The sequence below is a fragment of the Mauremys reevesii genome, linkage group 2, assembly GCF_016161935.1.
Source record: "Mauremys reevesii isolate NIE-2019 linkage group 2, ASM1616193v1, whole genome shotgun sequence".
NCBI lineage: Eukaryota > Metazoa > Chordata > Testudines > Geoemydidae > Mauremys > Mauremys reevesii.
The window spans coordinates 219,532,748-219,545,145 of NC_052624.1; the positions used below are offsets into that span (position 1 = coordinate 219,532,748).

At 42.1% G+C, this 12,398-nt stretch overlaps 1 protein-coding gene across 5 annotated transcripts in view; it reads right to left on the bottom strand.

Annotated features, from left to right (window-relative positions):
• Nucleotides 1–5,564: 5,564 nt before the first annotated feature.
• Nucleotides 5,565–12,398, bottom strand: part of ATP6V1H (ATPase H+ transporting V1 subunit H) — a 79,437-nt gene continuing 72,603 nt past the window's right edge. For 3 of the 5 annotated variants that reach the window (XM_039526083.1, XM_039526082.1, XM_039526086.1), the window contains exon 14: nt 5,565–5,947. In XM_039526083.1, the coding sequence (XP_039382017.1) occupies nt 5,887–5,947 (61 nt within the window). In that variant the 3' untranslated portion in view covers nt 5,565–5,886. The remainder of the gene's footprint in view (nt 5,948–12,398) is intronic. The other 2 variants (XM_039526085.1, XM_039526084.1) reach the window with 2 other exon arrangements.

Below are 12,398 nucleotides of genomic sequence, written 5' to 3' on the forward strand. Positions count from 1 at the left end.
TTATGTAACTACAGGTCAACAGGTGTGTGGTGCGGCTTTGCCACAGTTCATCTCTCCGTGGGGCATCCCACCGCCTCGCTCTAGTCCACCGGCCGTCGGCTCTGCGGTCGGGGGGGAATAACGCACACTCGGTTAGGGGCTCAGGCCCTTGGAGCGGGGGGCTGAGTAAAATAGTCAAATGGCGGCCCAGGCCCTAGGTCAGGGCGGGGCAGCAGTCACACAGTCAGGGACCCAGGCCCTTAAGCAGGGGCTGAGTCAGCAGTTCAGTAGCAATGCGCAGCCCAGGCCCTAGGTCAGGGCGGGGCAGCAGTCACACAGTCAGGGACTCAGGCCCTCAGGCAGGGGCTGAGTCAGCAGTTACATAACAGGAGGTCCTAGCCTCTCCAGGCCAGGGAAAAGGGGAGTCTGCCAGCCAAGAAGTGGGTGGTAGGGGGGACACAGGCCCTCCCACTCCACTGCGTCCCAGCCCGGGGCCCTAGCAGCAGCAGAAACTTGCTGCTGTCAGTGGGGATCCTGGCCGCAACACACTGACATAGGCTCTGGCGTGTTGCAGCCAGACTGGGGTCGGCTGCCCCCGGGCAACTTCCGCACTCCCCCTCGTAAGGTACCTGAGTCGTCGTAGCGTCGCTGCCGGTCTCAAACACCATCGGTTCCTCTGGGTAGAGTAGCGGATGGTAGGCTCGGCTCCTCCTCAGGGTAGCTGGCGAGGAGGCAGGCTCGGCCAGTCCTCGGGGTAGCTGGCAAGCGGCAGGCTCAGCCAGTCCTCAGGGTAGCTGGAGCGGGGTAGGCTCGGCCAGTCCTCCTCTGGGTAACGAGCGAGAGGTAGGCTCGGCCAGCCCAGGGCAACCTCAGGCCGGCCGCAGCCATCTGCTGTCTCCCCCGAGGGAGCTCGGCCGCAGACATCTGGTCTCTGCGGTGGCTGGGTCTCAACTGAGCTCTGCAGGTGAGCTTTTATACTTCCGGGTCTGCGCCGTGACCTGAGGGCGGGGGCGCGCAGGACCCAGTGGCTCCGCCCATGTTGGTGTCAGGGGAGGTTCGTCTCTCAGCGGGGCTGTGGGGTATCCCACCGCCTCGCTACAAGGTGGAAGTTTGCATGAGTCCCAATCCTCCCATTTAAGTCAACTGCAAGACTGTCAATTTCCATAAGCCATTTTACAGCCCTCCGTTTGCACCTACTTTAATTCTTGTCTAGCCCAGCTTTCAGCAGGCAGACAGAATGAATGTAGTGAATATCATCAGCGCAGGAATATCCATGGTTATGTGTCTTTATATTAACATCAGTTTAACGCTACCCCCAAATTTTCAACATGCCACACAGTTCTAAATAGACAACACATAACTGCTCTGTAGAAACTGCCAATAGGCAATCTAGAGGTTTTGCAAGCTGGGTAGAGGTCAGGTACTAGTGTCCCGTCATGTAGTCTTTTTCTGATTTCCAACTGAACTGATATACCATCACATTTCTCATAGAGAACGTTGGCCTATCAGTCCTGAACCGCAACAGGCCTGATCCTTCCAAGTCACTGACAGTCACCATTTGTTCAACCAGGCATGCAAATTACACTTTTGCAATTTTCATGAGCTGTTAAGAAAGATCAACATTGCCAGACTCCAACATTGCTAAAATCTTGGCAGTAGTGACATTTCACATATTGTAACAGGGACACATTCAAATTGAAAAAGTTTAACTTCTCATTCCGTTAGATAAACCTCTTACTTTTTTGCATTTGGAACTTAAACACTCAGGTAAAAGAACTCACTACCTACAGGTCAGCAAGGTATTTTATTCTGAGACATGTTGGTTGCATTCATTCCATAATTAAAGGTAGACTTTTAAGGTACACTGATCACTCTATGAAAAGCCACACAATACACAAATGTTCAAAATAATATGATTCAGCCTCACTTGAGCTAGTGCTTTTCTGGGTTAGGCCTCAACTTAATTGTTTGAATTAAGGTAGCACTTTGAGTGTCCAGTCATGAATCAGGGCCTCTTTGTGCTAGGCAGCAAACAAAGACATTCCTACCCCTGAAGATCTTGTAATCCAAGTAGACTTCAATGAGCTAGATGGACCTTTGGTCTGAATCAGGATGGCCGTTCTTATGCACTTTGCTGGATCAGAGCTTCAGTTGCTAACATTGCACAGTTTTCTTCCTACATTCAAATGTGTCTGTTTTCAGTGTCTTCACTTCCCTTTCTACTCCCTTTAATTCTAGTTTAAACTCTCTTCATACATTCATTGTGAATTCAAAATCTGCTCAGAGGTGTTTCCATTTAATTTTCAGAGACTGGTTATTTAAGAAGTAGTATTATAAAAGCAGAAGTTATCCTCAAATGATGGGACTGTGCAGTGTGCTGATAAAGATTTTAAAAATTCATTATAGGGTAATTAAACCGCATTTATCTTGACACAAGTTTAATGAAAAACAAAATTGTGATAAACTACAAATTTTTGCCAACAGGAAATTTCTGGTGTTAATATGGATTGAGACAATTATAATTCCTTCCGTCAAACCATGTTTCAGAAGCCAGTTAGACACCCCCAATGTCAGTTTTCAGTAATCTTTAAACCCTTGCTTATCAGCATGCAAGAAGGAAGCTGCTAGCATACGCTTTCACTCATAGAAATTTCAACTTTTCCCACATCCCTCTGTCACAGTATACTGAAGTGTTCAATCTGCTTGACATTTCATCTGTCTGTTTTCTATTTACTTGATGTAACGAGAATGCAATGTGACTACCTTAGATGAGCTTCAAATACAGCTGGGTATATACTGAAAAAGCAGTAACTCAGTATCATTGTATTCAAGACCTTTTATTCGTTATAGTAAATCAGATAGCTTTTGTTGCCAAGACAACTCAAGCAACTACGTATTTGCAAGATTATTGGCACCAGAAGGTGCAAATTGATGCAGACATCTGAACGCCACCTGTGACTTGAAGCTCTTGCTCTTGTTTCTGAAAGTTCCACTCATCAAATGGGGGAAGCAAAATCAATACCATGCAACTTCAGAGAACAGAGCAGACTGAATTAAGAATAGCAGGTCCACAAGAAACAGTGGCTTGAGCACTTCAGACTAGAATTTGTTGGCATAACACATTTGAACAAAAATAAATTCATAAAAAAGTGAAGACCGCTCCAAATGCAGAAGGGGGCTAAATTCAAACAAGTTCTGTGCTGCCGACAGGTAAGTCAGTTCTAGTTTAAAATAGACTGCAGTTGTTCCTCCTATAGACAGTCACTGCCCCCCTCACCCCTTGGCTTTCACAACTAAGTCCCAATTCTGCCTCCTTCCTAACCCATCTCCAGCATATTCATTAGACAGGGAAGTATGAGGAGCAGTCACTAGCCATCTGTTTATCCCCTCAAGGTTCCATCTACAGTTCCCTCCTCTTTGGAGTGAACCTGCCAAATAGTTTCTCCCCCTACTGTGCACAGATGTGATCACAGGACCTACCTGTAGATTTTGTGGTATGTCTTAGAAGGATTCTTGGCATCCCACCAGATCTTCAGACCAGCCTCCACTGCTTCAGGAGAAGTAGAGCCCACAATGAGTCCATCTGGCTGACTTCTGCTCCTGCTCTAACTCTGCACAGGCCCAAGCATCTGCCCACATGGAGCCCGTTCAAGTGTTGGGACCTTAGTCTACATGCTAAGTGTAGCAATGCAAGATATTTACAGTAAACTCAAGCTTGGGTAACATGTCAGACTTTTTAGAGACTTTGAGAAAATTTAGAATGATTTCATCTCTCCAAGACGGAATTTTAGCACCAAATTAAAAGGAAAGAATTGAGGAAAGAAAGTTTCTCCATATCCATTTCCATTGATGGTAAATTATTCTGGGTTAAAATAGCATCTGCAGGATTTTTCAAAGTATGAGCTGATCATTGGCTGGGGCTAGGAATAATTCTGCCACTATATCTCCCATGTTTTAGTATTACATGGTGGGGCGGGGGAGAACAGGGGAAGAAAACAAGTTGTACCTAGCTCATTAGCATATAATACTGGCAACTCTCAGGAATCTTGATTCCCAGTCCCTTGTGTAGGGACTATGAATATTATTGTGTGTCAATCTTGACATTCATTGCTATCCATATTGGGCTTAAATTTTTAATAGTAATAATTATTAACATTTTAAAATGGAAATAAGGTTTTTATAGCAAGTAATTTAGTTAAACTTTGCAAGCCAAATGCAGTAGGTTACAGAATGGCATCAGAACTCTCATTAATAGAGTCAACACTCATGTCTGTAATACCAGAGAGCACATATTTTAGTTTTCAGTAACCAGGAAAAAAAGACACTGCAATGAAATTCACTTCATGGCACTTCTTGTACTTGGTAGGTCAAAATTACTTGGATGCTTTAACACAAAGCCTATGATACGCTCTTAATGCCTGGCCTTCCTATAATCAGTTAATATTGTAGTGACAGGAGGCGCTTACTGCTTTATATCTTGCCAGACCAGCCTTTTTTTTTTTTTTTTTTAAAGACTAATTTCTGAATGTTTCATCTTAGGAGAGCAAAGCCCTTTACTGAAAAAAACAAAATCATGTTTGTAAATAAAAAGTAAACATGTGTTGTCAGATGCTACCAGTGTGGTGCTCTGCTCTTGTTCAATAATGATAAGTCGGCTGCATGTGTGCGTGTTCCCTCTGTGTGCTGCCCCGGCTCTGCAGATCGCTGGCACAGCAGAACCCCGAGAGAACCCCCAGTGACCACAGACTAATAAGGTATGAAGGAACCCGGGCCAGGTTTATTGTCAAACGAAGCACAGTAATAGTTTCCTTTAAACTCTACAGGACATACTACGAATTTGTGCCCCCTGACAATGGACACAGCTCAGTCAGTGGCGGGACTTTCCACTGCCCCCTAGGCCGGATGAAGACGTCCACTCAGGGATCCATTCTTATACACTTTTGCTAACAGATTACTCATCACCCCTGACGCATTGAGGTACAGCCCCTCTATTAGGGAGTTGCCTTCTCCTGGCACAGGCTGGTTCGAACAAAACTATCCATCATACTATCCATCGTATTGTCTTTTCATATCATATTGTCTCCACCGTATTGTCCTTTCATATTGTCTATCCATCATATTGTTCTTTTATACTGTCTTTAGGCTAGGTCTACCTGTTCCTTGTTATCTGTGTGGGATATGTTCATACCCAGCTGTTCTGGTGCCGTCTTGGCACATGTTCATTTTATTAGTGACTTCTAGCAGCCCTCTTCTTGCCAACTTCTGTGAGTGGGACCTGCCTCTGGCTCACAGCCCAGCTTTGCTTAACAATGTCTTGACTATTACTCTAGTTCAGGCCTCATACCGGGCCCTGATACCAAGGGTTTGTGTCTCATGGACTCGTCTTATTACAAAATGGTAATATTGTTTTAAATAGGACTTTATTGAAACAGATCAGCAATGTTTTCCAGATTACTGAATTTCATACAGCACAATGCCTTAGAAGACAATTTTATGAATTACTCTGTACATAGAAACAGGAATTTATTCCTGTTTTCAGAAATGGACAATAACACTGAAAGAAAATATCAAGGGAGTCAAGATAGTGCCCTGGAATGAATATCCTTTAATAAGGTTCTTGTTATGAGACAACAATAAATAGATAAAATAAAGGCAGTATACATCAGCCATGTTTCTTCAGATACGTTGGTAATATAGCAGGATGTCAACTGGCAGATTCGTCAGAAGTAGTTGAACAAACACTAACTTTTACTAGGCGACAGCAGCAGAGGAAAACAGGAAAGAAATCGACACATTAGCAGGAAGCAAATATTGCAACCAAGAATGTTTGCTTATTATCAATTTAAGATATATATATACTCCAGCTATACCCAGGAAGGAAGAGTTGTAACATACAGTTTGAAATGTTTAGCTTCGTGCCGTGACTGTTGGAGGTTGTTCTGACTGTAACTGCTTCCCAAGATATTCCCTGAAAGACACAACATAAGAAAGGTTGTGAAAAATTCCCCTGCAGAATGTCTCAAGCAGAGTAAAGAGAGGGGAACAATGCTCTTATATTTAAACCTTTTCATAGAAGAACAGTGACTAGCAATGTTGGGTGCCCAGCTTAAGATACCTTGAAGGGCCAGAGCTTCATTTTCAGAGGATGGTTGCTCAGCAATTCTTGAAGCTCCAGAGAGAGGTTTCAATTGGAGCATCTCTTCCCTCTACCCCCCATCCCAAACAAGTAATCCAAAGTCACTAGTCACTTTTGAAAATCTTGACCAGTGTTCTAGCTCATCCATAACTACTGTAACTTTGCTGACTGACAACTGTCACATGTGCTGCTGGTAAAATATGTAAAGGATTATTCATCCTATAGTGTACATGTATAACTCCTGATAATGTTAGCATGCATACAGACAGTACAGACTTCTCAGTTAGCAAAACCTCATACAAAATTACAGATGGAAAAGACCTATAAGATCCAATGAGGTTCATTATATTAAGAATGCTTTCTCCAGGCCAGTGTAAAAATGTATTCACTTTTTTTTCCTTTTTAAAAACACATCAGTCCTATCTAAACCTCAAACTAAATTAATACCCAGAATCTTCAGCGTTCCCAAGATTTTTGAATCTTTGGTAGATTCCATCCTTCACACAACTAATGAAGTATTTATCTGTTACAAAATTCCTCTAGCAAATTAATCAAATTTCTAAGACGTTTTCAGGTCATCGCTGCAATGCAATGCCATGCCAATAAAAGATGAGTGTAAACTGTACAAAAATGACAACAAGGGCCTAATCCTACAAGGCGCTGCTAAGTGCTCTCATGTCCCATTGGTTTTCATGGGAAGTTGAGGGAGCTCAGTACCTCACAGGATCAGGTCAGAAAGAGTGTGGGAAGAAAGACTTTTAAAAGCAGCCTGTTGCATGCTATTGAAAATATGCCAGCACAATTCTTTCAATTCATCAGTTGGAGCAGGAAGTATCAAAAGTTGTGAAGTAGAGGAGCACCATTTCCCCGACTTATGGCACAGTTACGACGACACTGTCATCTTTGCATTTGCATTTTGACTACAAAAGCACAATAGTCTACATTAGTTGGACAAAGGCATCTAGCCACAGCAAGCCACCTTGGGAAAAGACACAAAACCAAGTTAATGTGACACATTTCAGATTACAAGTTTACCTGCAGTATTTCAGATCACCATTGACAGCTCATTTTATTACCTACCTCTCTGGCCTAACTTCACAAGTGCTGAAGAAAAATGATTTTCAAAATCTTCAAAAACGAAGTTAAAAAGGGAAAAAGTGAGAAACTTGCATTTTTTCAATATTACAAGACATCCTGTTAAATGTGAGTATGAAAACATTACGTAACTGTCTTATAGTATGGATCTCCTGTTTAACTGGCACAAAATCTCCAAAAGGAAGACCAGTGACCAATCTCCTATACCCCATGTTATGAATAAAATTCCGTTTAATTCTAGCATCTTAGAGAGAACGATATTCAGTTTCACATGCCCTCATTTTCTATAGCATAGATAAGGCTAAGCACCAATGCTGCATTCCACTCATAACCGAGTACTTTCCCACACCTAAAGTGTTACAAAATGTAATTTTAAGCCTTGCACTCCGCTAGCAGTAAAAACGTAATCTTTAATATAATTTGAATGCTTTAAAAATGTAACACCCTATATTCCTGCATATTAACTTTCCTATGTAGTGAAATGGTTACCTGTATGTGTTTTAAAAAAAAAAAAAACACCTAGAGGAACCTAGAACCTGAAGAAACAATTGTAAAATGTTGCCATAGGATCGTAGTACCTTAGTGCATACTCTAAACAGATACCAGCCCTGAGACCTGCTAACATTAGGTAGCTCCTCTCTTCAAGATACTAACTGCACTGGTCCTGGGAATGAAATTAAACAGAGCCTCTGATGGTACAGGGGTGTGTGCCACAAAGTCATGTAGGCTCTACACTGCCATGCTGCTGAACTAGGAGAAATCCCTTCTTCTGCAGGGACTTGGAATAAGACAAGCAACTTGCTGGAGTGCAGGAGCATTAATTCTCCTCTAACCTACTCCTTAGGTCTGGTTGGGATGGCACTTACAGGCTCTGGAAGGAGCTATACCAGGCTACAGGACAGCGGGCTAATGATGCTGGTAGGTTAAACTGCATAAAAGTTTATGTGGTTAAGCAAATCTTCTCTCAACATGCAAGTTTCATGTGAAAACTGTTTACTGCTGCTAAGAGGAGAGAGACCGGATTATCGGGTTATTCTGAGAGGCTTTATATATTTAATCAGTTCTTCTCACCTCCTCCCCACAAGATTATGAAAGCAGCTCTTTTAATAGACAGAGTACAGTCGGGTACTAATTCTTAATGTACACGTTAAAGGATGATGAGATGAGTAAGTTTTTATATGATGGCACTTCAGCATGTTGGAGATAAATAGCAACTGTGAACAGTTATGACGGTCTTCACAAGCACAGGAAGATATTATTGCTATGCCTTACTAACTTCTGCAAATGAGAGGTTCTTGGGTTAGGCAGCAGACTTTAGTGTGACTCTTTCAAGTCAAACATTTTAGACATGCTGCTTGCCCTACGTAATTAATGCTGTGTTGAAAAAGAAAGCAAGCACTCAACACACAGTATTGCTGGAGTTTTGGATGGAGGGAGGGGGCAGGAAGTAAGGCTAGTAAAGTGGAGAACCACCAAGCTTTTTTTGGGAGGGTGCGGGGGGAGGAGGGGCACCACACAGCTCTCTCAGCAAAGTACATTTTATTTTAAGGACAAAAAAAGCAGAGAAAACATGTGAAAACCAATAAAAAAGTTCCTATAAGCATGCGAGAACCTTGCCAGAGGAGGTCACCTAGCAGTATTATGGGGCCCTAGTAAGCCAAAATCTTTCCAACCCTTCCACAAGAGTTGGGACACCCCTTAGATGTTACTGTTCATTTGCTGGATCAAAATGAAGGCCCTGTGTCAGTTCAAGCTCAGGTTCTTATACCAAAAGCCTCTTCTCTGTTGAGGTCTCTGGAAAACCCAGTTTGGGCCCAGTATATGCAAACATCCTAAGGGATGATGCATCTCCGGAGTTGTTTACAGTCCCCCAGGGTAATATACACACACACACACACACGTATACATACACACACACATACACTTTTTAGTTCCTGGAGGAGCTGTGGTAACCCTCCACCATGGAAAACACAATCATACATAAACCATTCATAAATTTTAGACAATGATCTCCAAAGATACTGCATGGGATTACAATATCTGTCACACTATTTATGACCATATACAATAAAACCAAGTAAATCATGTCAGAGGACTATCGTGATGGAAATATTTTTTCACATAGGAAAAATACAAATAGGTGGCAAGCCAAAGTGTTTAGTGATATCACCTTCAAAAAGGATCCTGCAATGTTTCCTTTCACTATTTAAAGGGGGGTGGGGAGGATGAATTCCTGCAAGCCAGAGCTCTGATATCATGGAATGTGTCTGCATGAAGTGCTTCATTGAATAACAGAAAATGTAAGGCAGCAAGTTGTGCTAGCAAGCACACATGGTAGACTGAACTCCTGAGAGGCCTACAACCTTCCAAATATCTGCTTTAACATAGTTTTCTTAGGGTACGTCTTCACTACCCGCGCAATCGATTTCTCGGAGTTCGATATATCGCGTCTCATCTAGACGCGATATATCGAACCCCGAACGCGCTCCCGTCGACTCCGGAACTCCACTGGAGCGAGTGGCAGTAGCGGAGTCGAACCGCGGACGTCGATCCCGCGCCGTGAGGACGGGTAAGTAATTCGAGCTAAGGTACTTCGACTTCAGCTACGCTATTCACGTAGCTGAAGTTGCGTACCTTAGATCGAACCCCCCAACTAGTGTAGACCAGGTCTTAATGTTGCAATTTCAGTGCCTAGCCTATATTGGACTTGTAAAGCTAAGCACTTTATATGGTTAGTAGTCTAACTAGCTCTAAAACATCACTGGTGATAACCCTAGACGTTGACATGAGATTTACAGTACAAAGGCCCAGCTAGGGTCAAAGTGTAATTTTAGTTCTTTTGAGATTGGGAGACTGATTTAACGGTGGCAAAAATCCATCTACCTTTGAACTCTGAATTAGGAGTTGGATTCCAGAGGCTGAGGAGAAAAGATGGTAGAGAGTTTAATAGGGTAGGCTTAGGCTTTTACCCTAAAAACCCAAACCCACTTTAGTCAGTTTTGTCTCTCCACAAGGAATCAGAAAGATAATTTCAGTCCTGATGCTGTTTAAGCTTTTGGTTGGTTGGTTGGGTTCCCCCCCGTATATACTGTGTGTCTAAATGTCAATGTGTTGACTTTAAAGATTATCTATGTAGAGCTTTTTCAAATAGTATCCAAAAGACACTCAAGTATGAAAATTTTTGACACAGACATAATGGGTAATTCCTAACATTTTAGAAGACTGGGGTTTTGTTAGAGTAAAAGGCAGAGCTGTTTCCTTTGACAGAAAGCGCTATGAAATGAAGATAGATTGATGTTTTTGTACTTGACTGTGTGTCTAATGAGTAAATCCAATCCAAAAGTTTGATCTTGCTAGAGAAGTAAGAGTATGAATTTGAAAAGTTGGTTCAAACGCAACTCTTCATGTTCTGAACAAATGAAGTCTGATCCCAGGAATACACAACACAAGTAACTACAAAAGATAAGTAACCACTAGGTGACCTTTAAAAAGATAAGAAATCAGAAAGGTTAGCAGGAAGCACATTTTGAAAGTTATTACTGGATATACATCAGTTCATTTGACTCATCCTACTAATTTAAAAACTTGTTGCTAGTTACAATGCAAAATTAATTTTATTAAATGTACTCAAAAATATAACACATAGCTGTGGTTGTATCAGCAGTTTAACTACATCGAACAATCTCTAGACAGCCGATAAGGGCTGCATTGCCGAAGAACAATTGTATGGCCGTAAATGAATCTCTAGAATGTTCTGAACGACAGTCATCAACTTCAGCAAAGTAAAAGTTAGAAAAACAGTTCAGTAAAGTAGGAAAGAAAAAACATGCTCAGATCAATTACAGCTACACTAGATGTCTCAGATGCTTTTCTTGGCCATGGGAACATAATGTTTATGCTACAATATGTGCTTAGAAGCTATCCCATTGAATACACACCATATTGCATACATTGCAATTTACAAAATCAGGCAATATAACACTGCTGTTGTTAAATGGGAATAAACAGAAAAAGGAAGAGACATCTTTGCTTGAGCCCCAGGACTGAAAGGAAGAATGGTCCAGCGGTTAGGACACAAGACTGCCAGTTGAGAGAGCCAGGTTCCATTCCATGCTCTGCCACAGGCCTTCTGTATGACCCTGGGCACGTCACTCAGCATACATCTACACTGCATATATCCACACTGCAATCAGGAGGTGTGATTGCAGCATGAGTAGACATACTCAAGATAGCTTTGATCCAATAGTAATGAAGTTGCAGCAGCACAGGAAGCTGCATGAGCTAGTCCTGCCCACCCAAGACCCTGGGTACATACTCAAGTTACTGCCATCCATGCTGCCACAGCTTCACTGATATTATTACTCAAGCTAGCATCTGCAATCACACCTCCTGACTGCAGTGTAGACTTATCCTTAGTCTGTGCCTCAATTCCCCATGTCACCTCAGAGTTATTTGCAAGGAAAAACACACTGAGGCATTCATATATTACAATAAGGGGGGCCATTTGAGTACCTAAGATAGATACGACTGACAAACAAAAGTGGCAGTGAATCTTTGCAAGAGAAACAAAACTGGAATGCACTTACAATTAGATGATGTATCCTAAAAGATACAAAGCTGCAGATGAACCTGGACTGAATTATAAAAAATAAACACCAAACAAGACTGAATTGTTAATCGTAACACTACTTATACCATTTTGCACCTTTGAAGTAAGTGACAATCAAGAAACAGGACATATATCACCATACTTTATGTACATAAGAAGAAACATAGTAGTGGATGGCTGATTAAATGGGATGCATGCCAGAGCAAAGAGGACAAAACTCTAGGTCAAAAGTTACTTGTTCAAATGCACTTTAAGTATTAAATTAACATTTGTCTTTGGCTGCACCCAACAGCATTAAGCAGGCAATCTACAGATTTATAGAATCATAGAATATCAGGGTTGGAAGGGACCTCAGGAGGTCATCTAGCCAACCCCCTGCTCAAAGTAGGACCAATCCCCAGACAGATTTTTGCCCCAGACCCCTAAATGGTCCCCTCAAGGATTGAACTCACAACCCTGGGTTTAGCAGGTCAATGATCAAACCACTGCTGAGTGATTAAAAAAAAATCATTGGTGGTATGGACTGTGTTCTTTATCACTTTGTAACATGCAAGCTGCATGCTGAATCCAATAATTTGC